This window comes from Scaptodrosophila lebanonensis, unplaced genomic scaffold (genome assembly GCF_003285725.1).
Source record: "Scaptodrosophila lebanonensis strain 11010-0011.00,11010-0021.00 unplaced genomic scaffold, SlebRS2 tig00000001-arrow-pilon, whole genome shotgun sequence".
NCBI classification, from domain to species: domain Eukaryota; kingdom Metazoa; phylum Arthropoda; class Insecta; order Diptera; family Drosophilidae; genus Scaptodrosophila; species Scaptodrosophila lebanonensis.
Genome location: NW_022060529.1, coordinates 22101971 through 22128909, shown reverse-complemented (window position 1 = coordinate 22128909; position 26939 = coordinate 22101971). Strand labels below are relative to the sequence as shown.

Here is a 26939-nt window from a genome sequence, read left to right as displayed (position 1 = left end):
ATAGAAGTTGTTTACCTGTTCAGTCCCTTAGAAGTGGAATCTACTTGTATTAATTCATTTTTATTAAAAACGAGTAATACCCATAATGCTAATGTGGGTGGATGAAAAGTAAAAACATTGGCAATTGTTAATATTTTTTAAATAATTTTTATTTTGGCTTCTATGGTACGACTTATGGTTAAACTATTGGTAAGTACAAATATCTCTGTTTCTTTGCTTCAATTTCAATTACATTGCATTGCTCATATCCTTGTTTCAGAGTTTCATTTGCGAAGCATGTTATTTATCGTAATACTACGACATACATACATAAATATGTATATGCACTATATTATGTTTATAGACTGTTTTGTTAAGCTAAATTCATCTCTAACTATATAATTTTTGCAATAAATATTTTTGTATATATATATACACATATATGTGCTTATATACACATATATACATATATATATATACTATATGTTTATATATATTTAGATTTTTATGTGTTGTTTGTTTTATTGGTTATTAACATTTCAGACTTAAAAATATATATTTATATATATATAATGCGTGTGCTTTATTCATATAGTATTATTAACAATATCTATAAGCAAATATATTTAAGATCTAGCACATATTTACAAATGAACGATAGAAACAACGTTTAGGGTACGTAAAATCTTTGCTCAGCTGAAAGACGTCCTATACTCAATTATAATCGTCTGAGTAAGACTCCTACAGAGACCGATAATGATTGGTATACGATAGCCATGACTACGTATTACTATGCTGAAACCCAGTCAAAGTGTTTAGGAGAGGGCCTGCGTGGGTGCCTTTATGCTATGCTAGAAGCAACTAGAAAAATACATATCATCATTATGATCGTCGTCATCACCATTGGCTATAAAGCGCATTTCAATAGACAAACCAGCTTTAGGCTTAGCTTCAGATTCGGATTCTGATTCTGATTCAGCCTCAGTCCCAGTCGCGATGGGCTAAGCTTAGGCATCATTCTCTACACAAATCTATGCGTTCTGTGAGTATGTATGAGTATGTTTGGATAATATTCGCTACAATAAAATCAAAAACTAATCGTTCCCATGCAGCAAATTCTCCAACGATATCAGAGTTGGCGAGCCTCGTCTTGAATGGAGTTCGGGTTCGATAGTGTAGGCGTTGTTCTCCCTGCCGCTGTTGTTGTTGTCGTTATGGTTGTTGTGATTGTTGCTATTGCTGTTGCTGTTGTTGGGCAGCATGCACAGCTGTTAGTCCATGCTATGGGGCGGTGTGCTGTTCGGACCGCCCAGCATAAACGAGGTCGGGCTGTGCACCGAAATGCTGTCCAGATCCAAGGTGCCATCGCCCTTCTCCATCATGCCGCTGCCATCTTGTTTCATCATCATGCGTCGCCATTTGGCGCGGGCATTTTGAAACCAAACCTACATATAAATAAAAAGTTGAAATCAGTAACAATACAACAACAACCAAAGTACACTCAGAAAAATGCAATTACATAAATACTAGATTTGCGAAAATCGCCCCAAAAATCGCTTTGAAATTTCATTTTGATAGACACAGATATTTAATCGACACGACCACTTCAGATCACTATATAATTGTCTAGAATAATAGATAGATTTTTTTTTTGTGTTTATTTGTAAAGATTTGGGAACCAAGTTGCATATTGATGGCTAAATGTCGAATATTATTTTTATATTTATAAATATTTATATTTATTTCGCGATTTTTGTACAATTCAGAGAACAAAAATCCAATAAAAGAAAAAAAAAAAACAGAATTGCTGCAGCACTAATTGGCATAACTAACCGATTATATTTGTTTATACTTTCTAAAATGCACATTTAAAAACGTTTTAAAATTACGAAGATAACTTATTTCACGTTTTAGAAATAACTTTCGAAGAACAATTCAGAGCGATTTCGGGATATGTTTTTCTGAGTGTAGACAGCTTTTGCGTCCACTCACCTGTAGGACTCTCTTTGGTAAACCAGTTTTCTGTGACAGTTGCTTCAGGTCCTTGGCATCCGGATTGTGATTGATGGCAAAGTAGGATTTCATGGTGCGCAACTGGTGGTGTTTGAATGAGGTACGCATGCGCTTTGTGCGGGACGAGGCACTCATATGGGAGCCGCGCCCAAAGTCCACATATTCGGTATTGAGATCTGCAGGGGAAAAATCAAACGATATAGTAGTTGCATGAGCTTTGCTGAGATTTTGATTTCGTTTTCGATTTCGTGTAGGCTGCTGCCTTTTTACGGCTGTGCGGATTTTATGGCGCATTTTTACGAGCGTTGCTGCCGCTGCCCAAGGATATAAAAAACTGCAGCACTATCGGCCGCTGTGGCAACAGTGGCGCCAGAGTTGCTCAGTCGGATGGATGGATGGATGGATAACTGCAGTGCCATAAATGCAGCAGCCGAACCATGTTCGCTCGCATTTATGGCCATTGAAATGCATGTCTGTGGCATTTACAGCCGCCCAGACACATTCTGCAGCTTCAGCCTCCACCAATAGATCGGAGGTACGTACAGTGTATGTTATCGCGAGAGATATGCTATATATAGTATTTATTGCAAAACCTCTACGATCAATTTTATGGACATAAGTCTAAATGGTAGCTAACCATTTTTTGAGCGAGGAAATTTTTTAAGTTAAAAACAAGAGATTACAATTACAAATAAGTAGAATACAAAAACAGAGTACCCGAAAAAAAAAAACAAAAAAAGCAATGAGAACCTACATATATTGAATTGATATATAATGTTTTGAAAAAGCTGTGCAGAAAGTAATTTTCCTAAAAATTTGGTGCATGAAACTGATTTCTGATTAGAAAACTCAATTCTATCAAAAGCAATAACAATTAACTAAAATAAGCATTCGATCAAATAATCTTCTTTAAGTTTCCGTTTACCGTCTATACTATTTGCCTGGCTGATTATATCTTAAGAGCCGTATTTTGATCGATCTTTTCTATATAACAGAAGTAGAACGATAACGTCCTTTACCCCCCCCCCCCCCCCATAGCTACTAAAAAAATTTTGATTTTAATTTGTCTCGTCATATGTCCCAAAAACATGGAATTTGCACTGCTTTCATCGACTTTTTGTACCCAAAGGGTTAAAGGGTGTACTAATTTAGTGCGTATGTCAGTATGTCTGTCTCTAGGAACGCAAGAATCTCAGAAAGAATAGGAGTAGGAATTGAAATAGGTATGTCAGTCTGCTTATCTCTATGAAAGCAAGGATCTCAGAAAGAATAGTTCAAATAACCAAACTTGTAAATCAAAACAATTGTACCCAAAGGGTTAAATGGTGTACTAGTTTAGCGCGAATGTATGCCAGTCTGTCTGTCTCTATGAATGCAAGGATCTCAGATAGAATAGGAGTTCGAATGACCAAACTTTTATATCAAAACAATTCCCACGATTCCTCAACTCAAGTGTCGGGTCAGGGTATTGTTTAGAAACACTTTTATAAGTATATTCAAAACCCGAAAGAAAGTGTTGAACAATATTCAGCACGCATTTATTATTGGTTGAAATCTGTTCAATTGGGACTGGGATAAGGGTGATAGGGATAAGGCTATGCTTATAACTGGTTAACTATAGCGACTGCATACTGTACCTTTATTTTGACATACCTATGTTGGCGGTGAATGCCTCGATTTCCTTGGGCTTGCGCTTGCGCGGCCTGCCCTTTTGACGCGCCGGCTGCGGCAGTCCGGTGATGACATGCGACGTCGGCACAAAAATGCCAGTAGGAACAATACGGCTTGGGTCCGAGTGCGGACTCGAGGAGTCGTTGTGGGGCGATCCAAACTGTGTGCTGTACGGATATGTGGCACTCATGCTGGACGAGGCAGCATCACCCTCCCGCGCTATGCTGTAGTGGGTTCTTTTGGATTAGATGAGAGGGTTTAGTCTCCATTAGTTGCGTTCAAACTGATAAATAGATTATATATTACGCACCTGCAGTAGATTAAGGCATCGATGATGCCGTACTGATCGCCCTTGGTGAGTGGCGTGTGGCAGACGGTGCAACAGAAGCAGTTGACATGAAAGACCAGGTTGCGTGCTCGCATGACCAGCTCGTTGGAGCTTATTGATGCCAAGCAGCGGGAACAGCGGCGTGTACCAAAAAAACTGAAAGCAGAGCAAAATAATTGAATTAATTCGTAACATTCTCTTTTAAAGATAGATAAAATAGAAATGTATTAAGACTAATGATGAAGCTAGTAACTGATCGTTGATGGCCGTGAACGCTCTTTTTACAGAAAAAAGTGGTCAATTCGGATTGTCAAGTTGGAAAGTAGATTTGTTTTCTTTAGACACCATATACCATCAGCACCATTTTTAGAAAAGTTTGACCATTTCTCGAAAATAACCAAGGCTGGAGTGCCTGATTTAGCTCCGTGTAAATAAGTTGAAAGGACTACTTCGGCGACACTGAATAGCCACGATTAAGGATATTCAAACATAATCAAAAAAGGTACTGACAGACCTTCCAGAAAAGGGGTTTTGGGACTGCTGCGAGGATTGGAAAAAGCCTTGACATATGCATTTGTCCGTTGCATCCAAAAGGGATTTCCTTAAAAGCGATAGAAATTATTTTAATGAATAAATAAAGACTTTGAAAGTTATCCCTCACTAAAAGTCCGGGGAACAAAAAAGCAATAGAAGTACAAAAAACATAATTCCTGCCACACTAATTGACATAACTAGCGGATGACATTTGCTTACACTTGCCTAAATGAATTGGCGATGCAATTTTTAAAAAATTTTGTAAACTGCCAAAAGCGGAAAATTTAAGCCTACGAGAATTTAAAAAAATACATAAGAATAGATAATGGTATTAAATGCTAAAATTTATTATTATATTTTTATTATAAACAGTAGAACTTATTTAACGTTGTTATTTTCTGTTATTAAACTTGGAAAAAAAACCGTCGCTGGTAAATGAGAGTAGGGGAGTTGAAATTTGTTGTTAATGTCTTTTTATAAAATTATAAAATCTTTCAGTGCCTGCCCAAACTTTTAAGCCCAAATATAATTTAGAGCGTGCTGCTGTGAGTCCATATTATCATATCATTGTTATACTTATTTTTAAAGTGCTTTACATATGTAGCTCTTTGAAACTATTATGCTCGTAAGTGCACCCTAAGGGCATGCTTCGTCAATTTGTTTTCGAGGTTGACCCGAGCGAGGCTATAATTATTTGGAATGATAATTTAAAAAGGTGTGTAGGCAGAGGCTAGGCTAAGCCAGCCAAATAATATACTTAGGATGCCTTAACAGTAGCAGACAAAACTAATGGTATGTTAGCTCCCGCACAGGAAACAGCACGCCACTGTCTTCAGTGTTGACCACGGACGTCGATCGCCGTTGAAAATGGAATTGAATCAAGACACAAAATGAGTTGCAACAAACGCCTACTCATCGTCATCAGAGGCTACTGTTTTCTCTTTTGCAAATAGCAGATCAAAGATTGCCTGCCCCTGTTAGTATTCATCAACGGGTTTTGGTTTCGTGCCAAAAATTATGGACTTGCTGCTGTCTTGTCTGTCTCTACCTCTGCCTGACCCTGCACTAAGTTGAACATTTTCCTGCCAATTGTGTGGCAGCAACAGGAGGAGAAATAACGAAAAGAAAAAGGAAATGAAACTTCAAATGCGCAAGACACGCGATTTCTTTGACATTAATCAAAATAATTGGCGCATTTCACTTCAACATCGCTCAACAGACTCATTCTCACATTTTGTCGTCGTCGTCGTCAGCGTCGTCATCATCATCATAAACAGCATCATCATTATCATCATCGTCCTGGTTTGCAAAAATAAGCGACTATAACTGAGACAGCAGCAGCAGCCCCCAAAACAATTCCCTATAAATTTATCATATTCATGAGATACACTGTCTGTCGGCTCGTCTCGAAAAACTGTCGTTGGTGAGTGTTGGGAGTAGGGAAGTCCTCCATTTCGTTGAAAATTATTTGGGATGTGATGCCAAGATTTTTGTCAAAGCTCTTGTCTCACATCTTGTCAAAACACTCTCGACCGTTGCACGCTCTTTCTCTTTTTGCTATGCACACTGCTCCAAAACTGGGCGAAAATCTAAAGAGCTTTGTTCTTTCATAAATCAAACTGTTAAGAATAATTGTAAAGCACGACTTTGTTGTAAATATTAATTTTTGAAATTGTACGCCAAAAATATATATACATATAACTAAGCAGCTGTTGGATACTGAAGATATTATTTAAAACAAGTTCATATTTTTCGATTGATCGATATAAGAAAGAAAGTTTAAATATAGATCCCAAACTTTTCCTGCCATATCAGCTTGTAGTTGATTTCATAAATCAAATTGTTGAGAAAATTTGTAAAGCACGACTTTGTTTTAAATATATATTTTTGAAATTGTATGCTAACAAATATATATAGCTAAGCAGCTGTTGGATACTGAAGATATTATTTAAAACAAGTTCATATTTGTCGATTAATGGATATAGGAAAGAAATTTTAAATATAGATCTCAAACTTTTCTCAATCAAATTAAGAAAATTTATAAAGAACGACTTTGTTTTAAATATTAATTTTTGAAATTGTACGCCAAAAATATATATACATATAACTAAGCAGCTGTTGGATACTGAAGATATTATTTAAAACAAGTTCATATTTTTCGATTGATCGATATAAGAAAGAAAGTTTAAATATAGATCCCAAACTTTTCCTGCCATATCAGCTTGTAGTTGATTTCATAAATCAAATTGTTGAGAAAATTTGTAAAGCACGACTTTGTTTTAAATATATATTTTTGAAATTGTATGCTAACAAATATATATAGCTAAGCAGCTGTTGGATACTGAAGATATTATTTAAAACAAGTTCATATTTGTCGATTAATGGATATAGGAAAGAAATTTTAAATATAGATCTCAAACTTTTCTCAATCAAATTAAGAAAATTTATAAAGAACGACTTTGTTTTAAATATTAATTTTTGAAATTGTATGCCAAAAATATACATAACTAAGCAGCAGTTGGATACTGAAGATATTATTTAAAACAAGTTCATATTTGTCGATTAATGGATATAGGAAAGAAATTTTTAATATAGATTTCAAACTTTTGCAGTCATATCAGTATACAGCTGATTTAAAATGTTACACCGCGGTTATCTCCACTTTGGATTATATAGTTATTATTTGAAAGTATTCTCATTTATCGGTACTATGGATAAGAGTGCCTGACGATATCGCGATAAGTTAAAAATCTTCACTTTGGAAACAATAGAGAACGTACAAAATATGTGATTGATATAAGAGTTCGATTTTGGATAGAGATTTAAAGGTCTGATTGCGTATTTAGCCAGATGGCTGAGTGCTATTCGGCTCCACTGTGGCGTCTTCTACATACATATGTTCCGTACCGGTACCTTTTACCGGCGCACTGTCGCTGCCCCATAAATAATAATAAACATGAATGCAGCGTCAACATCATGCGACGAAGAAGACGAAGAGGATGAGGTTGGCAGTGCGTTCGTTGTCCGTCAGTCCGTCTGTCGGTTTTTCGAGCTGCCGCAATGACGCTGTCTGCTACCAACAACTCATAAAAGTGTTCCAAAACTCCAGACCGTGCAGACGGGAGACCGGGTATGCCTTCATTTTTCGTGGCACTTTATTTCATTGCCCCCCAACAATGCCACGCCTCCTGCGCCTGCGCCCCATCATCAGCACTGAAGTCGCGACTCGGGAGCAAGAGAGAAAAATGAATTATGATTATTGCCATGTAAAAGAGCAGGCGAAATGTCAAAGTGACAACGCCTAATATATGATTATGTTTTCGAGCGCTCGAAATCTGATACTCTCACACAGTCAGGCAGCGGCCAGCGACCACAGCCATGGACTATGGTTGCCAGTCCCGGTCCCGGTCCCGGTCTCGGTCTCAGTGTCAGTCTCAGTCTCTGTCGCAGCTTCAGCTTCAGCTTCAGATTCAGCCTCAACATCAGCTTTGTGATGTGGCATAAGTGTTGCTGATGTTGTTGCTCCGCTATAGCTGTCGCTGTCGCTATTGCTGTTTTGGCTTCTGGCTGTTGCCTCAGCCGCAGTAGTGCGACTATTTCCCACCGCAAATGGCCGCAAGTGTCGCACATCCACAACAACATTCAAAAGCAGCAACAGCAGCAACAACAACATCAACATCAATCCCGACATGGTGGTTAACCGCATCGTTCACACAGTCTGTCCCTTAGACGTGTCCTGCAGCTGCTGTTCGTAGGTGCATTATTAGCGCCTGTACACTCAGAAAAAAACAATAGCAACAACAATCGTTCCAAAAAAAAAGTACAAAACAGTGTCAACCCCATTACAGGTGCGAAAATACTATTCCATGCCTAAAGCTAGACCGATTAAAACACGTTTTGTTTTTTAAATTGAAACAAATATTTTACTTCTGCTACTAAATATTAGAATGTCATTTTCCAAACTCATTTAATATTTTCCACCATTGATAACACAAATTACATATTCTGTCAATTATATATATAAATGTATATATGTATTATTAAAACTTTACACAGCTGTTTTGGAATTTTAGTCGAATTTAGTCTACATTTTACAGTGGGGATTGATACATACTACAAATATATAAACGTATATATTTAAGAAAACCCATGTACGAAAAATTCTTTAAAATATTACATATGAACTAACATCATCCTGTTCAGCAATTTTTTAGTTAATTTGTTTACACCTTGGGCTACATTAGTAGCGTTTTAATAAGGATGCTTATCTATTTCACAAATATAATAAAGCCTGTGTTAACCGGAGATAGTGTAGCTTCCCAACCGTGAAAGAATCCTTTAAATCGGTCTAGTAGTTTCCTATTTAATTCAACGCACGGGAATTCACAAAAATTAAAAAATTATAAATTTTATAACACGCTCACACATAAACACCCTCCTCTTGGATATGAGTTACTAAAAAAAAGATTAAAATTATAAACATAGTTTGAATAGTAATTATTTTAATGATTTTTTGTACTTTTTTAGATTTTTATTTTTTTTGTTATTTATTGGGTCAGAGCTTCTCTGTAAACGATATTTGATGTTGTTATATTTTGTGGCAGCAAAATAAATTTATTTACAGGAGCTCCGACCCGTGATAGGTCGACATACAGTTGGCCATTAGTAAAATATTCCTTTTGTAGGTCGATCCGTATAAATTCGAAGGTTTGGCCTTGGGACTTGTTGATATGCAGTTAAAGCGAAAGCTGATTTTACCGGAAATTAAATGGGATGATAAAATTTAAAATGATCAAATGGGACCAGCTCCTGGGCCGTTGATAATGGTTGCTACACATAAATTGTCCTGCAATTCCTTAATAGGCAGCCTCGTCCCATTGCACGTGGTCGGAGGGCTTTTTCAGGGCAATTCAAATAAACAAACAAACAAACCATGATATCTTTCCTCTTTATAATATTATGTAGTATAGTCTGACATTTGGTCTAATCAGTCTACAAGTAGAATGGTTCGTTCCATTTTTTCTGAGTGTAGGTCTGCTCCTGCACTTGCTCTTCTCGTTCCGCTCAGCCAGCGAGTGTGAAGAGGTGGAGGAGATGGACGATGGAGGCGTTGTCCGCCGCTCACTTGAAGCGTGCAGAGGTTGCTCGTATTGCGGCACATGTACACGTACATGTATATACGGATGCAGATGCAGATGCGATTGCAGATGAAGATGCATCTTTCGTGATTGGGGGCAACTGCAACTGCAACTGCTCATATTTGTTATTGTTGTTGCCGTGGCGAACAGTAAAAAGTCAAGTTTTGCGCCTCAGATTACGCAAATAGATAAATTCCGAAATGCCAGCAAGTGGGTTGGATTGGAAGGAACTTGGGCTGTTATGTCAGCAGCCAGCATCGAACAAATCGTGGCTAAGTGCCGCATGACGTTCCCCTATCCTTTCCCACTTGGATCGTCGTGGTCCGAGCACCACTCGATCGCAGTCGAAACCCGTTAAGGATGCGGATGCGAATGGAAAATACAAGCTGTTTGGGAGGCGGAAACTCATACTGAGGCATACAAATCGGGCGGGCACTATGCACGCTGAAGTGTAAACCGACGTGTGGCGTGTACTTTTATTTTATTTCATTTTTTTCGTCTTGTGTTTTTATTTTTTTTCGTAGACGAGGTATGAGTTTCGGCCACGGTGTTTGTTGTAACGTGAGAGCATTTGTAACGTGTGCGCGAGGGATTGGGTATTCAGTGGTGCACGTTGAAGTTTCAAGTGCCACCCGCTGTGCCGGCTCTTCCGATTACATATGCATATACATATGTAGCGGCAGCAACAACAACAAAAACAACAAAGAGGATTTCCCAAACAACAACGCCGGCTACTTCCCATTACCAGCAGAGCAGCAGCAGCAGCGGCAGCGGCACCACCACCCCGTTCGGTTCTCTGAGCTGAGCCTGTTCTGTATTTGCGAAAAAGTTTGGGTCTGGGGTTCGGAATCGGGTACGGCTATGGGCATGGGCATGGGTATGGGTATGGGTACGGGTATGGTTTCGTGAGAGCGCGCCGCCGCGCCGACGCCCCATGGAGATAATTCGATTCGATTCTAGGCTACGTGTTGTTTCTTGCCTACCGTCTAAACGTATACAATAATTATTTACATTTGTTCAATGCGCTGTAGTGTTATTATTATTTTTTTTTTTCAAATATGTACATATTTTTTTAGCCTGACCCCAGCGACAAGTTCTGTGCTCATTCGAGACTTATCTCAGATTTGTGTTTTTATTTATTTGTTTTTAAAAAGTTGTTTGTGCACTTACGTGTTAAATGCACCGGAAAATTAGTTGGTATTGGTGTCTATTGTGGCTCTGGCCAAATATTCTTGTGTGATGGACGATGGACGACAGTCGACGACGACGACGACGACGACGACGACGACGCGACGTTGACAAGTTCAATGGGCCTGCTGGCCTGCTAAATTAGCATAAAACCACAAACAGGTATATCTATGTATTATCTATCTGGTAACTAAAACCGAAACTGGAGCACGCCCATTGCGGCGAGCGTGTGAAGCCAACAAGCAGAGTGGGTAAATGGTTTGACCAAACGCCTCGACCATTAGCAAAACGCCTATTCAGTAGTCGCATTTAAATTTACATTTTAAAACGCTTTTTAATATGACTTTTCCGGCTTCCAAGAAGAGCATCGTGCATGCTCAGTGAAATTGTATAATTTAATAGTCAGCCAGATTAGATTAGCGCCCATTGTTGTTGTGAGCTGCTGGAACGTCTTGTTCCTGCGGCGATGAGCGGCTTTCTAGGCCTTTATTTACTCTCCTATAAATTCGGCGTAAAATGATTTTTTAAGATGCCCATTAAACATTTTAATTATCGCTCTCGCGTATTTTTTCCCTTCAAGTGTCCAACAGACAGCGGCAACAACAACAACAACAAAATAAGCAAAGAAGGTTAAAACGTTGGGCAGCCAAGCGAGCGAACCAAGCAAAGGGGCGAGTGGCAACTGGATCGGTGGTTGGTTCGTTGGTTGTGCCGCACAATGGAGGGAATCCAAAAAATGATAACAGATAGATAGTCCATCAAATTCGCATTAAAGATCTTATTTTCCCATCCAACTTTAGGCGGACTAAATTATTATTTTTTCGTTAATACTGTCCGTGGTAGCCAACAGAACACTCATTGCTGTGTAAATGCAATCACTTGGTGAGTTTTTAACAGTACACTATCTGCTTGAATTTTGTGGTGTTTTCTAAAAATCTAAAACAGTCATTATTTCGTCTTTAACCTCACAAAACTACAATTATTCTTACTTCTTTACCTTCTTAAGCCTCCGAATATCCTGAGATCTCTCTAAGCCCCGACTGACAAATTTCTCTCAAAAATAACTCTTTTGTAATTTGTTTCGTTTCCGTTAAAATCCCGCCGGTTTGTAAACTAAAAAAAAATTTTCCAAAACGCCCTCACTCATACAATATTAAGGACATTTACCCTCAGGTACGTTTTTTTAGGAACAAAGAACTATTGATTGTAATTCAAATAAAATTAATCAGAATCAAGGGCGTAGGCAGGGGGCAGGGGGGGACGTTGCCCCACCCTAGAAAAAATTTGTCCATATAAAGTCGACCACACGTTCATTATTATGACGCAAGTTTTTTCATTGATCATATGCATAAGTTATTTTTTAAATGCATCGTGCATTATTTAATTAAAATTTTTTAATAAGTATGTGTTACAAAGAAAAAGGTAAGCTTTAAAAAAGTTACTAAATGGTGCGTTAATAGTCCCGTCGTAAATAAATATTGATGTTTTGTCTCCAACATTTATTATAATTTTATTTAAAACTTTTGAAAAATTTGTGTAGTTTTTAGCGACTGTTAGAAAATTATGGATGTATTATTGCTGTTTGTAAAAGTATGTTGCTTATAAGGGTAGCAATTTTTAAAAACAATTACAAATATTTGCTCCATTGTATGGGTGCCTGGTTGGGGCTGGCAAATGGCGACGGCGCTACATGAGATCGCTGACAAGTGCTCATAAAAAATAAATACCGCGCTTTTTCTACCTTTACTTGGGGGTTTTGATGACGCTACAGTTTGGCTGTTGGGGGCGACTGTGGCGGCGACGGCGGCCAGAACATAAAAAAAGCTGAGATTGAATCGTTAAACTGCTGAGATGTTTAACTCGCCTGGCTTGTTGTCGTTATTGTAGTAGTTGTTATAGTTGTTTTTGCCGATTTTTCAATTTCAATTGGCAGTTGGGGTTTTCAGCCGCCTTGGTCAGTTTTTATAGTTACCCACAGTTTTGTTGTTTTTGAAATATTTATTTTTGTTCTTATACTCGTTTTGTTTAATGAATTCTTTTAGCTTTTCTATGACTCCGTGTTGGGAGCGTCTGCTTCTCCCCTTGTGCACCGACAAGAAATTATTTGATTGCATAACGCGCGATTTCAGCGTGGCAATAAATTTGGTGCTCGAGTATCTTGCTTGTGGTTGCCACAATTAAATGGACGCGCATGGCTGACTTTCGAAACTGTAAACATTTTATGCCAAACTTTTTCTTCCACTTGCCTACACACCTTGCACCCCTTTTTTTGTCCCCTCCCAAGCACGCTTCCCCTTGCTTTGCCACTGACTGATTAAAACATTTACTTGCGTGCCCGACAATCCCACAATCCACGTCAGATCGTCTAGCTGGCTATATGCATCGCAGTTTTTCTTTTCTACTTCTTTTTTTTTTTTGGCACACACGCACACATTTACACTCGCTTGCGATAAGCCCAATCAGTACGCATTTCTTTTAGCCGGCCAGTGCAGACGGCCAGTTTATTTTCATGAATGAGTCGTGCTGTTTGGCTAGTAAAAAAAAAAATAAAACAAAAAACTCTTGACTGCAGCAGCTACATAAAAATTATGACACTGCAACCAGTCCGAAATGCAGTTTATGGCTGCACAAGAAGCCCAACGTAGCCGTATACATACACATTGGTGTTTGTGTATTTGTGTGTGTGTTTGTGTGTGTATAAATTCAGATGCTGTGCTGATAAAGCTGCAAAGTTAACGTTCCGTCCATTTGTCCGCCGGTTCGTTCCTCCACCCGTGGGTCTGCTGCCAAGTCAACACTGGCGCTTTATCCGTTATTTCATCAGCACAACATCATCATGGGAGATAAGCAGCAGTTAGTGAGGGGCAGTCAGTCGAGGCCGAGTCGTTGCTTGGACTTTTATGACGTTGTCCCTGTCACCGTTGCTGTTGTTGTTGTTGTTGTTGTTACCAACACAGCATTGCCAGTCTCGTTTTATGAGTGCTGTTCAACCTGCCGCTTGTCTTCTGCACTTGCGAGAGGAATTGCCGGCTCAACAACAAAATGCACGAAATATGCAGAAATAAGGTGACAGCAAACAATTTTAGTGGTTGGCTTTTCTTATATTTTTTTCCACTTGTATTTTTTTTAATACCTACATATGTATGTCCATACATACAAAAAATATATGTATTTTTTTACAACACTCGCGCCGAATCAAGAGATGTGAAGGAAACAGGTACATTGCCCGATTTCAGAATGTCAACGACTGTTAAAGTGGTGCAAAAACAACAATAAAATAACATCAACAGCAGCAGCAGCAACAGCCAACAAAAAACAGCAGCCATGGCCACGTTGCACTCAGATCTGTGTTATCCACGGCAATCCAATTATTTGCTTTTGCGAGCTTAAAACCTAAACAACAAAATTATGAGCCATGGCAATTCAGGAGCTTATGCTTTTATATATGTACATACAAACATACACATGATTGTATGATTGTATTCAATTTTGTGGCACGGTGATGGCGAACATATGTTTTGATTGCGAGATTAGCATGCGATATTCAAAGAGAAAAACTGTGTACATGGAATAATGTACATACATATGTATGTACGTATGTATGTATGTATGTATATTGGTTTGTTTGGGGGTATATCTAAGCACACAGGTTGGTCATGTCTCTGTCTCTGAGTGGGCAACAGAGTCAGCGGCAACAGCAGCTGTTGACATATGTTTTTAGATTTATCAGATTTCATCTCTCAGTTTTGGCGCATTGCATACCACTTATTTGTTTTTGAGAAGCTCTACTTCAATTAATTTTTTAATTTGAAATGTTGAGTGCTCGAAAGGTGTGCAGGTATCCTGTTAAAAACTTAGTTTTTGTCGTTCTAATTAAATATTTTAAATTTTAAATTTTGTATGCTGACTTGTTTAAGTATTTAAGATATAACAACAATTATACCTGCACAAAAACGTTTAATCAAATGAATTTAAAAAGGTGTGTAAACTTGCCAAATTACAAATAACTAAATGACAAAGTAGCTTACATACATATGTATGTGAATTTGAATTAGCAAGCGCCTAACGAGTGCATGTGTTCATACATATGTCGACATATATTATCTATTTTAAGCAAATAAATTTGTAAAAATGTAAAGTGCTTAAAATTGTGCACTTGTTTTACAATTAACAATAAAAAAAACCATAATAAAAAGCTCAAAAGGCTGTTATGCACATGTGCACAAATAAATGTCAAAATTATTGCATTTTTTTTATTAAATGTTTAGATAAATCATTAACAATAAATATTTGGGCATAAAAAGCGACAGTTATACAAAAACCTAGGCCTTTTTCTTCTCACAATGACTGCACTTTTAATGAACTTTAAATAGCGTTTTAGAAATTAAACCAAACATATTTTTTTCTATAACTTTAAATATTTAAAATCAAGCTGTAAATAGAGCCTTATAACTTAAACCACACATATTTTTTGTTCTATAGCTTTACATATTTAAAGACAAGTTTTTGCCTCTGTAAAGGAAATGTAAGTAGATTAATTTTGCGTGGCTCGTCTCTTTGTGCCAATTCTAATTACCGTAAGGCATATTACACGTAAATAACTTGTTCCTTAACAATTTATAGCTGCTAACAAGTAATTTAAATCAAATTTGATATGACTATGTCCCGGACACATGTTTTTCTTGTATTTTATGCGATTTGTTATTTCTTTTGATGTGTTGTTTTTTATTTATATTTTGCCTAAATGAAAAATGCGCCCATTTCAATTTAACAAAACATGAATTTATTTTATATACTCGAATGCTTGTGTGTATATTTCTGTGTTGATGATTTTTCACTGGAGCAGCAGTTGACACCATCATACCCCGCCCCGCGCCGTGACAACCCTCGATCGTACACACCCACAAAATTTAAGTTAACGGTGCATAAGGGCATAAATATGGCCCCTGCTCGCGTCGTCGACTTGGCGTTGTCATATTTGACGTCTGCAATATAAATCAAGAAGGAATGTGCACATGTAGAAGAGAGGGGACCATTCGGGTATGTGGAAAGGGGGGAGGGGGTCGATGTGCAGCAGCCGTTTGATTTGATTGATAATGCCTACAACTACAACTGCAGTAAAGCGGTTGCGACGGAATAAACGAAATGAAACATTACCATAGAATGGATTGTTGTTGTTGTTTGGTATGATATGACATGGCGGACCAGGCCGCCAAGCGCAGCACCATGCCCTCCAACTGACAGATCTCTCTGCTCTCTTTGCTTGTTTTGGGGCCTGTCTCTTTATGTACCAGTGCTGTCAATTTAGCCCTTTTTCCGTCAGTACTGGAAATTTTAAAATCCCGATAGCGGGAATATTTGAAATTTGATAAATAAATACTACCGACAAAATGTGCAGTTAGGACAGATCAGTGTTAAAATGAAGACATTTAGCTTAAGAATTAAGACATTGCAGATCAGGCCATTATGTCATTTAAGAGTCATTGAAATAATATGCATTTTACATATTTTAAATAGAGTCCAGCATGGATGTTTCTTTCCATTTGAATATATTGGTCCACAGCTTCGTTGCAGAATCATTATATAAATATATGTAGACTAATTTTAAATGTTTATTAATATGTATGAATTCCATAAAAAAAAAATAGTTGAAACGTATTGGAACAGACTTCTCACACCCAAAAAGAAAACAACGAAAATGGAAATTATTTTCTTACGGATGATGCAAACAATATAAACATCAGTTTGATTAGCTATTTCTAGCTTGTTCCAGTTGATGATCTAGCTTTTTCTTAGCTCAAGAATTTGTAACATTGCTACGTACTTAAATATACTCTGTTCGTTTGTTTGCTGGCGTATGAGTGAGTGCAAGCGGAGCGAAGCGGTTGCGCTGACTGCACGGGGATCAGACACGACGACCCCAACAGCAACAACATCGAGCGCCGCCGCCAACTGAAGAGATTGTCGCTGCCGACGCTCCCGATGCTGCTTCTGTTGTTGTGTTTGTGTGTGTTTTGAAATATGGAGCGGTAATAAATGTCACAAGAATCATTTGAGAGGAAATACGAGTGACGAGCGTGACTTGCATTGAATTTATGGTGCGTCGAGCAGAAAGTTAAAGGTTGCGTAGCGTGTTGGGGAGGCGCATGAATGAACAAATTTTCTGATTTACGCAAAGGCGACAATGACGACAGGTGAGTTGGACAAACCTAGAGCCCTGTTCCGCAGCGAACCTTCAATTGATGCACAATTTCTAACAATTTCTAACAATTTTAAACAATTTTGTGTAGTCGAAAGCTAAAAAAACAGCCAAGTATGTATTAATTATTTGCAAATATGGGATAGGCGCTACAGGGTTTTCCGGGCCGGGTAGGTTCCCCTTATTTATTTCAATTATTTTTCATATTTACAACAATGACGGAACATCAACTTAGCTTTGTAAACAAAGAACAGCTGATTTGTGATGCTATTTTCCGATGCATGCCAGTGGAAAATGGTTTTCGCATTATTTTTTGCAATGTGTGTTATGTGCTGTGCTGGAACTTGAGTCTTAGAGGCAGAGGAAGAGGCAGAGGCAGGTGTTGCTTGCATCACAGAATTGTGGTCGAGCTTTTTTTTTGCGAATGCTCGTTGGCATGCTGCAGCTCTAATTGCAGCTTGCAATGCGCGCTGAAGCAAACGGTCGCTTCAGCAGTCGCCGGGCAACAAATTGTAGGTGTTATCGTGGTGGCAGCAGCAGCAGCAGCAGAAGCTTTCAATTGAAAAGAAATGGTAATGGTTGTGTATGCTGTTGATATTTGGCATAATTATAACCTGTTTCCATTTTGTTGCTGCTGTTCTTGTTGTTGTTGTTGTTGGTCTTGCTAATTTCGCGTGTTTGTTGCACGTTGCCTCAGCGCGTGAAATCGCATTGCCTCCTGCCCCGCCAGCAGCAACAACGGCACCCACCCAAGCGCTCAGTGTCAACTCGAATGGTGGCACTGCCTATAGCGTGCACAGAGAGGTGAGCGAGCGTACAAGCGGCGTTCTTGAGAATGCGGCGGAATGCAAGCAGAACACACGCAGGCCCATTCATCCAGCCAGAGCCACCAAAGCCGCTAAAGCCAGCCGGATAGTCAAGCGGTGGCGTATGTGAGTGTCAGTGTGTGTGTGTGTGTGTGTGTGCGAGTCTGAGTGTGTCTTCGTTGCGGTCTGCTTCTCGCGTGGCCGTCGCCGGAGCTGCTCAGCCTTCGCACAGTGGGCCAAAATGGGCGCATTCTCATATAGATTGCATGCTGCACTTGCAGCCACTTGGGCCGGTTGCGCTACTGTGCCGACTCGACTCTACTCGACTCAACTCGACTCGACTTCTGTTCGTAAAACAATGACGGGCACGGGCACTGGCACTGGGACTGGCTTTCGGAAAACAACAACTGCATACATAAATATGTATGTATTTCATTTGCGTGTTTGGAAATCATTTTCTAGTCAATGTCTTGGCATGCAGTTCGAGGGTTTATCTGATTCATCAACAGTCACAGACAGCAACAGTCCAAGACCTGAAACCGACCCCAACAGGCACTTCCCAGAAGCTGATGTTGCCATCGCTGGCCATGGAGCGGAATTGCTGGGATGTGCTGAGAGCGACTTACCTATAATAATCGTTTTTGCAATAAATGTTGCCATCACGTGAGTAACATGAGGATTCCCGTTCCAGCGGCTGCCGGCATGCATAGCACTGTAGGCAACTGGCGTGCCAGCGCTTTTCCACAGCGGAGAGGTAGAAACGATCCTGCAAAAGAACAACAGCAATAAACAATATGCATTAAATGTTTCCACTAAGGCAAGGATCCCCAACCAGGCAACCAGGCGATAAGCAACAAGTGGTCTTTGGAAAATAAATGTGGGTGTTAAGGTGTAAATGATATTCAACATTTATTAGCCAGTTCGGCAAGTTTCATAATTAATTACTCTTCCAATATTTTACGGAACAAAACAATAAGAAAATGTTTAAATTCTTAAATGGCAAGACCAACCATTTGAAGTCGGATGCCCTTAACAAAATTCAATATTTACTTTCAATGTGGCATTGATGTTTGAAATCTTCCTAAAAATCAGCTTAATTAATTCTCAATAAGATTACATGAAGAAAAGCTACTAAGCAACCTCTATTTGGCTGACCTCTTCGCAAAAGGATAACAAACCTCCATTCAACTAGATTGTGCTGTTTAAAGATTACAAACAATTTTCGTCACCACCATATAAGAAATATCTACTAAAGGAGCTAAAGTCTTAGGAGTGCGGGTAAAGTAAATTACAAAATTCCGGAGTGGAAACTATGTTATCCGGTCACTAAGCACTTTTATCAGTACCTCAAAAATTCGCTAACTTAGTAAATTCTTCCTCCTCGATTTCAACTATTGTTAACTTTTTTAATACCTTTGGGAGCTCAAATGCTTTTCGAGCTGTAAATATGAATTTTCATAAAATTTTATAACCAGAAATGGAATTTCAATCATCGAATAAGTAAAATAAGGCTCAATAAAAAAGCTAATAAAAATATAAATAAAGAGTAATGCATATTTTGATTTAGAAGATCCATCATTTAAAATGTTATGTCCCTGTAAGCAAACTGATAATGTTGAGGCTATGCCTGATAAAAAAATTCGCAGATATTTAATTGCATATATTTACGAGTTAATGAATTGATGAAATAAATATTATTTTTGAATTTGTGTGAAGATTTACTGCTTTCTTTTTGTATAAAATCTGTAGCCTTCAAAAAACTCATATTAAATTCTGCGGACTATGATAGTAAGAATTACATACAAATATCAAGAAAAAAAACTACTGAATCTGAATAGACCTTTTCTGGAAACCCCATTAGTAAACTTTAGCAGCAACCGTATTTTTCCTAATCGCATTAAGTTTTATATTTATTCATTTTTTTCGTTTTGAATGGCCGTTGAATATTCGAGTTGAAGTTTGAGAATACTATTATTATTTTAATCTGTAACATTTATATAAATACACCTAATTCTGTTTTTACGCAGTCCTTTTTTGCACGTTTTTGATTTAACACTGTTTGAAAATTAAAAATATGGTTCCACGACTTTATTCCATTTAGCACGATTCAAAATAACATATGATAAATGTATTTTTTTACACGGTTTTTTTACACGACTTTCTCTGGAACCAATCTACCGCTTAAAAACAGAATTAGTTGTATGGTTCTAAGTATGATTTTTATCCATTTTTTTGAAAGTAATAAGGCAGGATTACCTAAAGCTATACAAGATCTCATCATAAAACAATACATATCTTTCACGACTTGACTATAAAATTGATAAATTTGATCAGAAATCGGACTTATATTTCTAGCAATCTCGACCTATTATATAGTATGTAAAGGGGGACTATAATCTTTTGCTAGCAATAAAAAAAATTCCACCCACTTTAAGCAAAGAATCCGTCGGAAATATCTCCACTTACCTGTATTTGTCGTCCACAGCCTGCGCAGTCATCGGCATTGCGCGTTACCTTGCTATCATTTGTTGATTCAGGACTGCTCGGTGGTCCATAGGGCTCCGTTTTGAAGGAGATGCCCGACGTGGTTTCGTCGCTCACCTCCGTGCAATCCGTGCGACTGCGACTAATTGAGAATTTCGCCGTTGAGTCCTCGAATGTGGCACGATCGGCGGTTTCATAGCTAAGCAAGTAAACGAAATAAAATTGAATGATAATACGAGCTTTTGCAATATTACAAGTAAATCTAACTTTTGATGGCTACCTTCTAAATGACTCGCTGCCGTATGCATTGCCAAATGGCTTTGTACTGTGATCACAAATATCTGGACACGAGGATGAGGAGCATGTGCGAAACAATGGATGATTGTTATTTGCACCTGCAGCACTGCCGCATTGATTGCTCCCTTGATGTGCTACAGGTGGTGTTGGACTTTTCTCCCTTGCGCCGGGCCCAAGAAATCTTGCGCTCTGCTGCTGCAATTTCATTTTAAAAATAAAAATAGAGAATGCAAATAATTAGTTAGTTTTCTTTTATTGTGGTTCAAGCATTTTGTGCCGCAAAGCAAACTCAAGCTCTTAAATGGTTCATTTCAGCTGAACTCAGCTCTGAAATTTTTCACAAATTTTATGGGAGGAATAAAGGATTTCCAGCCCACAAATGATGTATGCAAATTTCAATGGCGGCAAAGTTAAAGTTGAATTTAATTACAAAAATAAGAAAATATGTATGTTTTTCTGCGAAAATGTTGCGCGACATTTGAAGCTCACGAGCATGTGAGGGGAAACCCACGCCAGCCCTCAAGTCAAGAACAAATGATGCCAAACAGCATTCATTGAAAAAAGAAGGAAAATAAGAGACCCAGGGCACACACTATGATCATACAATATTGTCGAGTACAACAGACTTGGCATGTACACATACGTAAAATATATGTACGTGTATATAGACGGACAGATATGTCGCAAATTGCAACACGAAGTAAAAGATTTTTCATACGCAGCCATATTTTTGTTGACTTTTGTCGAGAGCGCACGTCTCGCCTCGCTACGAATCATCGATGCTCCAGTTTACTTATTTTTGATTAATTAGTTGAAAATAGATTTTACACAAACGCACACACACACACATACTATACTCCTATATGTTGCAGCTGCATCTGTCTGTGTTTTTTAGATTTCAGTGCTTCAGTTAGAAGGATGACAGGTTTCGGTTTCTCACACTTTCCAAAACAAAAAACAGAAAAACGTAATTCTCTTCGCTAATTTTTTGCAATATTTACAGCGAACGGATTTTAGTTTCGCTGTTTGCGAAACATGTTTTTCCCTTTGGGGTCGGACTGCCTCTAAAATGTGGTCGTGCACACATTTCTGGCTGCCATTTTGGTCAGACTCTTGCACCATCACCGTCGAGTCTCAAATCGCCAAAGCCAAACAAAAAACCACACCAGAAACGCCATAAAAATGACATCAAACTGCCATTTAGTGCCATGATTTATTCCGAAACGATGGCTTCATTCGATCACATAAAGCTCGTAATGTAACACATTCCTCTTTATTTAAAGCTAAGCCCGTATTGGGTAAAGTGTGGATTACAGAATTCCATTCATAACTACAAGTATAACAACATTGCTTGTTGGAATTTTTACTAAGGTATCTAAAGGTCCAACACCCAAAAAACGCCGAAATGTTAGACAAATTATGGAGAAAAAGGAACTTCCTTTCAGGAATCATGTTCACAATTAAAGATTGGACAGAACTTGTTGTCTCAGTGTGAAGGACTAAGATATTCGAGATAATCATTTGGAAGGTCATAGCCTAAATACCATTGAAAGAAATGCTCTTATGCAAAAAATGAGAGCGTCGCAACTTTGCAAGACAGGTTTTAGTGCAGAACATGACTTTAAGCTAACAAATTTTCTAGATCCATCGTCTAACATAATAAACCTAAATTTGATCTGAAAACTCTGTAATCTGTTTCTATTACTTCATCCTGTTAAGCAAATTTTTTCATTATCTTCATCATACATTAAAATGCTGTACTTAATAGCGTTTTTCATCAAATAACATATTCTATATATATTATTTTAATAAGGTTTACGATTACCTTCATTGTGAAAAATAATAGTCAGCCGTTTTTCTTCATTTTTAGTAAACACTTTTCAAATGAAAATATCTCGATTCCAAACAACTTGGGAAAACTAATGACGTTCATAATAATGTTCATTGCAGATTTGTGCGATAGAAATGGCAATAAAATATGTCCCTAACTGAGAAAGCATCAAACACGTAAAGTGGTTTGTGGTTTACGGCGATTTGTATATTTACCAAGTATTGTTTGCTTCCGACACTCTGCTGGTTATATAAAAATAGTAGAAAAGGACAAAACACGACCGTCCGGTGCTTACACCTTATCAATAAAAAGCTGCTTTACCAGTCTGGTGTAATATGTACGACGAGAGCCCCTTACCTGATGCCTTTAATTTAGGATTATAACTTTCAGGAAATTATAAATTATTGTTTCAAAAAATACAGCGCCATTTAAATTTAAGATTTAAATGTATCTGTCAATTCCAGATATAGTCAACCCTCCACTTTAAGTCCCCATCCCACTTGTGAAAATTTGACGCCTTGTGTGATGCGGCTTATTCCTTTAGCTAGCTTTAGCTCAGTAGCTACTGAGTATAGAATTGGAGAGAATATTTCCGGATGCACATTTTCAGAATACTATGTAGGTATTATTCAGTGCATTTTTTTTCGAGTTGTCTCTTGCTCTGGGTTTCTGGAATGCGCTAATTGTTGATTTAATGGATTATTATAAACCTAAAAAATTTGCAATACCAATAATTTCAAATTTCAAATGCCACATAGTTAAAAAAAAATTTTGGAATAGAAGAGAAGATTATTTTCTTATAGCGTCCCTTTTGAGAACAAAAAAGAATATGCCTTTTATTATATGAAGTTCATAAACACTCTATAAACACTCTATTTGTAAGTCTGTCAAACAAATCAGGAATTATCATTCGTACAGCAGTTTCCGTACCACACAAAATCCCAAATTTATCGAATAAGTTCATCACATGCTTGCATTTTGTGAAAATATAGCAAATGCATCATACAGAAGAATACATTAGATCGATTCAACTAAACTGAATGTCTGGCTTCGGTTTTTATGGGAATGTAAAAATTATAATTTCATACAGAAAACCCAACGGTGAAAAGTTGTAAGATAAAACAATAAGAGATCACTTTAAAATCTTCTAGTGAAGACAATAAGTCAAGAAATCAAATAAAATCAAACAGGTAATTACGGATCAGCACTAAAGACTGCGAACAAGCACCAATCACCAAACAAACATCATTGAACAAAAAGCAAAAACATTATCATAACACAAAACATACAACTAAATAGAGACTGGATAACCTCACGAAATGAAATGAAATTTGTATTATCACTTTGGTAAAAAAAAAAACGTCACTCCCAATCAACAATAGCTACAAAGGAACCAAGGAATCGAAGATGTATAGCAATGATAAGAGAAAACCTAGCATCAAGATTGAACTTTTAGAAAAATGCTTGAAAACTTAACCAAAAAAAAAAAAAGATATTAAAAGAAGCAGTCAGTGATCGGAAGGTAGAAAATTTAACGCCATAGGAAGGATGGATTTTAATGAGGACTTCAAAAATGTTAATAAAATTACACACTATACGAGTATATATGGAAGCAAATTATTATTATTTAAATTATTCAAATTATTATTTAAATTTCAATTATTTAAACAAATCTAAAAAGGTTATCTAAATTGTTTGGTTTGTTTGCTTTCAACTTTCAAAATTTGGTGATAGATCTGGTCTTTATATTTTTCAAGTCCTGCCCATTTAAAATTAGTTTAGTTTAGTTCAGTTTTTTTTAAACTTGAACGTATTGAGTTTTTTTTTTTGTCTATTATTCTTGTTGCAGATTCCAATTCTCACAAATTTGTGGCAATCTGTTTGACCGGATTTTCCTTTTCGATTCGATTGTAATGGTAGCAACAACCGCCTTAGACATCTCGATTCTATGCTTGTAAAAGCATGTTGTAGGTGGATCGGAACTATACGTTATCAAAAACGTCCCCGCCTAAAATAAATTGGTGCTTCATTATATATTAAAAGTATCTCATATGTTCTAAGAGAATTTGTTATTATAAATACTGCTGTACCTATATATACTTGTATATTCGTAAATTTATGTAAATAATATGTATATACTTGTAGTATATATATACAAGTATATATACATATATGTTATAGAAATCTGTGCTGAAACTGACAATAACAAAGCGGCAAAATACGTATACATATTGTATTTAAAAAATGCGCAAGGGGTTCTCTTATCGCTGCCTGTGAGAGTTCTTATCGCTGTCTGTGCCTCGATTGTCTGCTACAAGTATAGCTTTTTGCTTGATAACATTTGTAACCCGAGCCCGAGATAAATCTCAAATTAATCAGCACTCGGAATAGATGCTCTGACTCAAAACTGTTGATTCGTGACATGAATTCCTCCAAAGTTCAGGCATCGAATTTTGAAAATACTATAAATTTGTCAAAAATTTGAACAAAACATTCGATTTGAAGCGGGCGCTTGGGAATACTTTTGGGAACTTACACATTGTTAGTGCAAGCTCTAGCTGTCAAGTCTAGTAAAAAATGGGACATACCCAATGCATCACAGGGCGCTCTTCGGTGCAGACGCCCATGTGCGTCTTTTGGAATGACACGAGGTCTATTTCCAAGGATGATGATTTCTAACTGGAGTTTTATGTTTGTTTGTTGCAATGCTGTGGCGGCTTATGGATGAGCGTCGGACTCTGCAACAGCTCCAATTAATAATCCTTTAGGTGTACGGCTCTTGGTTCTTGACTGGTGATTTATGCTTTATGTGCTTGATTATATTTTTATTATTATTATTTTGTTTGATGTGGTTGAGCAACACTTCACATTTGACGCATTTGATATGTTTCGATTCTTGGCAGTTGGCTGGGAAAAGCGTGTAATAGCGTTTCTTTTTATTAATGTTGCTATTGGCATATTATGTAGACTGAGCCATGCTAAATCGCAAACACTTTTAAACGCGATTGCCTCTTCCAGCTTTCGATTTATGCGTTTAACATTTACGACCTTTTTGTTGTTGTTGTGGTTTTTGTTATTTTATTGGCATCTGCTTTGCATTTCTTTTTGCTTATGATATGGATATGCTAAGTGGTTATGGGATGCAAAGTTGTTGTGCTTGTTGCCAGAATGCTGCTTTTTTATGCTTATTGTATTAATTTATTTCACTAATTGTGTAGGTATTTATATATTTAATAATTCAGCTTCAAGGTATTTTAAGGAACATTAGGGTTTTGGCAACGCACACATAAACACAGACACACATACACACACACACACACACTTCACTTGTTAGCGCTATCGGGCAGGTAAGTTGAAGAAGCGCGAGCGCCTTTTGACCGCAGCGCGTTTCTAATGTTGGGACAACGCTAACGACAACGATACCGACACCGGTTGCAATGTCAACGACAGTCCCAAATTAATTTATGACATTAATTTAGGAGACAGCGCGAGAATGAGAATGGCACTCCAAATTGAGCGGTCGAGTGGACGCTGGTCACTGGTCGCTGACCGATGGTCGTTGGTCGAGCAGTCGCCGTCTGTGTGTTCTTACGGCAGCCAAAGATGCGTCCTACTGATAAGGTATTAGCGACAACGGATGCGCCCCGTCGCCGTTTTATTAGTCGTGTGTATTATTTTTTATTATTTTTATTTTTGGGTGACGTTGATAACTAAATGCCAGACTCGATGGCACAGCTGCAAAATCGTTCCGTCGGTATACACGAGCGTAGAACTGTTGCCGTTTACTGCCTGCCGCACGTAATCAGCATCAGCCTGCTAGCCGGGTTCAGAGGTTATGCCCGTGGCTTAACACACAAACGGTGCGCAAAATTTCCGATTAAAACGAAAAAAATATTTGTATTAAATGCCCTGTAGATGTTGTATGTTGGATGTTGTTATTGTTGTCGGTGGCGGTGGCGGCGGCTACACGAGCGATGTGAAAAAACTGAACTGAACAGAACACAACAAACACAATGTACAACAATAATGCAGAAGACACGGCGATGACAACGATATATGTATACCAAAACGGAACTCGCGCGCACTCGACCAGTCAGCGTCGCTGCAAAACTGGGAATGTTTGTTCAGAATTCAAACTGCCCAACTGCCTGAGCTGATTGTTTTCTGTGTGTGTGTGTGTATTTGTATGTGGGCTTTGCTATTGCCAGCTCCCTTACACAGTTGCGAAGTCATTGCGCTCTCTCACATACATATTCAGACACGCAAACACACAACAAATGGCGGCGCTCTCAGCTGTTTACCGACAATATAGCGCGCTCGCTCTATTCCATTACTACCAGACCCAATTGCGTGCGTATGTGTGAGCTTGTGAGTACGAGTGTGTGTACGAGTGTTGTAGAGGGCGTGGTGTTATCTTCGGCAAGGCAGTCAGAGTCAGTCAATGTGCTCCACCGGCAGTGGCAGTGACGGT

The 26939-nt window shown here is 38.0% G+C and overlaps 1 protein-coding gene across 1 annotated transcript; it reads right to left on the bottom strand.

Moving 5' to 3' along the window:
• Positions 1-563: 563 nt before the first annotated feature.
• LOC115625165 (protein apterous) lies at positions 564-26547 on the bottom strand. The gene is made up of 8 exons (XM_030520100.1): positions 25057-26547; positions 20621-20832; positions 20323-20539; positions 18483-18622; positions 3974-4147; positions 3646-3899; positions 1972-2168; positions 564-1424 (listed from the first exon to the last, which is right to left on the bottom strand). Exons 1-8 carry the CDS (start codon positions 25093-25095, stop codon positions 1251-1253), a joined length of 1407 nt encoding a protein of 468 aa, XP_030375960.1. The 5' UTR covers positions 25096-26547; the 3' UTR covers positions 564-1250.
• Positions 26548-26939: the final 392 nt, after the last annotated feature.